Source organism: Octopus bimaculoides, chromosome 15 (genome assembly GCF_001194135.2).
Source record: "Octopus bimaculoides isolate UCB-OBI-ISO-001 chromosome 15, ASM119413v2, whole genome shotgun sequence".
In the NCBI taxonomy this organism is placed as follows: domain Eukaryota; kingdom Metazoa; phylum Mollusca; class Cephalopoda; order Octopoda; family Octopodidae; genus Octopus; species Octopus bimaculoides.
In genome coordinates, this window is record NC_068995.1 from 50,611,959 (window position 1) to 50,615,447 (window position 3,489).

The 3,489-nt window shown below is 35.7% G+C and overlaps 1 protein-coding gene across 1 annotated transcript in view; it reads left to right on the forward strand.

Annotated features, from left to right (window-relative positions):
- The window catches only part of LOC106870778 (protein PFC0760c-like), a 21,378-nt gene that overhangs the window by 1,594 nt on the left and 16,295 nt on the right, over positions 1-3,489 (forward strand). Inside the window, exon 3 of the mRNA XM_014916975.1 lies at positions 14-403. Within this exon, the coding sequence (XP_014772461.1) occupies positions 14-403 (390 nt within the window). The remainder of the gene's footprint in view (positions 1-13; positions 404-3,489) is intronic.

Consider the following 3,489-nt stretch of genomic DNA (forward strand, 5'->3'; position numbering starts at 1 on the left):
TGATGTCAATGAGGAGAATGATGACGGTGATGTCAATGAGGGGAATGATGACGGTGATGTCAATGAGGAGGATGATGACAATGTCAATGAGGAGAATGATGGCGATGTCAATGAGGAGAATGGCGATGACGATGTCAATGAGGAGGATGATGACGGTGGTGTCAATGAGGGGGATGATGACGGTGATGTCAATGAGGAGAATGATGACGGTGATGTCAATGAGGGGAATGATGACGGCGATGTCAAGGAGAAGGATGATGATGGTGATGTCAATGAGGGGAATGATGACGGTGATGTCAATGAGAAGCATGATGACCGTGATGTCAATGAGGGGAATGATGACGGTGATGTCAATGAGAAGAATGATGACAATGATGTCAATGAGGAGAATGACAATGATGATGTTAACGTGGAGAATGATAATGATGGTATTAACGATGAAAATGATGACGATGATATTAACGGCGAGAATGATGATGATATTAATGAGGAGAATGACGACGATTATACTAACAAGGAAAATGATGATATTAACAAGGAGAACAACAACGAGGTTAATGTGTAGAACAATGATGATGAAATCAACAGACAGAATGATGATGATATTAACAAGAAAAACAATAATGATAATATCAATGAGGAGAACAATGATGATGATGATATTAATGAGGAGATCAATGATGATGATATTAACCTATTCGTTACTATATTTGCATTGAAATACATTGCCTTTGTTTCAAATAGTTTTGAAAATAACGAATTTAGTGAAATAATTGTATCGTTATTAAGCTGGCATTTGGAACATAAATTAACATGAAATTTTGATTGGGCGTTTTAATTTAGCCCACTTTAAAACAGGGAATTTGTATCAGAACCAAGGGTGGTTGGTCTCAGGTGGATTGGTATCAAACTGGTTAATGAAGAGGAAGACGATGGTAATTTTAATGAGGAGAGCGATATCAACAATATTAATTGAAGAGAATAATGCCAAAAATATTAACGAGGAGACTGATGATAATGATGAGAGATGCATTCATATACACAAGGAAAAAATATTCAAACACTATTTGGTTGAAAAAAAAAATTTTCAAACAAATATTAGCTGTTTTATTAGAAGAATAATAGCAGTGAATGATACCATCCATGGTGCCAATTTAGAGAAGGAAGTAAGCTGGTCAGTGTTAACAGACACACAGACAGACAGACACAAACACAAATGCAACATATGAATCCCGATTTTTAAAACAGGCAAACCATTTCACTGCATTAAAAGGGTTAGTGTTAGGAAGGGTATCTGGCTATAAAACAATACCTCAAAATGGCCATTTCACCAAAAGCCAGTATGGAAAAGCAGGGTATATATATATATATATATATATATATATATATACACCATTTTTGTGGTACCCCCTCCTTCTCTTGATGCCCTAATCACGTGCTTATCTTGCTTATTGGTTAATCCAGCGCTGCCCACACTAATCAACATTGCCTTTTCACTCATTAACTAACCCATTGTCTATCAATCTCTATTTTGTTTAAACCCTTTTACTGCAAAAAGCAGATAAATTCATTCAAAAATTTCATTATCCCCAGCACCAGGAAGCAGTTTTATATACCAATCTTTCTTTTTGTTGAAGAATGTCAGGTTTAAAACTATGTTCTGTAGAGATATGTCAAGTTTACTTGACTAAATAACCATGAAATTGCAATTAAAGGATTAAACCTTACACTAAAGACTATTACCTTTTGAGTCAATCTTTTAGCCTATTGTTAATCTCTCCCCTATTACGACTATATTCCTATTAAGCCCTACACTAACCTTATACTGCCTGTTGAGTCATACATTAGCCTAGTCTAGATTCCAGGCTTGCTAAACTGTCTTCTTAAGGTTTGTATTTAGATAAATATATTTCTTGTAGCCTCATATCTTTTCTGTCATTATTAGTCACAACAGACAGAAGCTGTTGGCTTTCATTTGAGTTGTATCTAAGGCAGTAGGTCTGCATATACAAACACACACACACACACACACACACACCAATGGATGGGAAGAATGAGGGGAGTAGTGGAGAAGAAATAATGGGAAGTGAGAGAGGAATAGAGCATGGATGCCTGCTTAAACACTCACACACAAATAGACATTTATACGCATATATGTATGCATATATACACACACATATACATGCACAATCACATGCACACACATAGAAAGAGAGATGGGTGGTGGAGAAATGTGTGTGAGAGAGAGAGAGAGAAAGAAGGAATGGTGCTTCTGTACTACTAAAAAAAAATGACTTCATAAAAACACGTGGATCTTAAATACTTTTGTACTTATTGCTTCCATTGTAGGATAAGTTTGAATAGAAGAAAGCTTATTACATTGATGTATCATAAATGGTCCTTGTGAATATACGTAGATGTGTGTGTGCATGTGTGTGTGCATGTGTGTGTGTGATGAGGAAGGATTTTTTTGGAAATTGTTATGGATGTTTAAGGAATCTAAGCAAAAAAAAAAAATAGGTCACTGGGAAGAAAAATTAAAAACAAAATTTGCCTAAATTGAAAAAAAAAAAAAAAAGAATAAACAAATAAATGATTGCTGTCAATGTTACCACCCCCACAAACAATAACCTAACAACAAGGGAGATCCAATGAGAGAGTGATCAATCTGCTAGAAATAGCAGCCAAATATTTAAATCACATCCGATTATGTTAAAGATGAAAAAAAAAGAGAGAACTACATGAATAAAGAGGAGATGGTCATGGATGGAAAATCGTTGATATGTTTGCCTGCACAATTGGGGATAAACAACAATACTCCACAAACCAGGGAATGAGCCTTTACGTGGTCACAACGTGCTAGAAATATCAGTCAAATCTCCCTCAAATCACATCCTACAGTCTTTAAAAAAGAAAGGACACACTGGATACGACTTGATGCACTGCTTCTGGAAATCGATGGAAAGGCCATGGCTGGAATATCTTCAATCATAAGTTTGTTGGATGAGGGCTGACTTGATGCTGAACAACAATAACAGTCCTTGATATATGGTAAAGACAGGATGGTCACAGCTGGAAGGCTCTTGGTCAAAGATCTGCTCAATCATAGCAATACTATAACTAGTTTTCTTTAAGACATTCAAGGGAAGATGCGGGCTTGGCTGTGTGGTTAAGACACTTACTTGGCAACCACACTGCTTCAGGTTCAATCCCACAGCACAGCACCTTAGGCAAGTGCCTTCTATACCCTCCAAGCCAACTAATGCTTTGTGAGTAAATTTGGTAGACAGAAACTGTGTGGAAGTATTATATCAAATTAAAGTAAATAGTCAAATAAAAAGAAGAAACAAACAAAAGTTTTCTTTAAAAAAAAAATATAAATAAATTTTATTTTTTTAAACCATCCAACCCTGATTTCCTATTTTCAGCTCTGAAATTAATCTTCTGGGAAAAGAGTCTAAAATGCCAGTTGGCTATAAAGAAAACTTT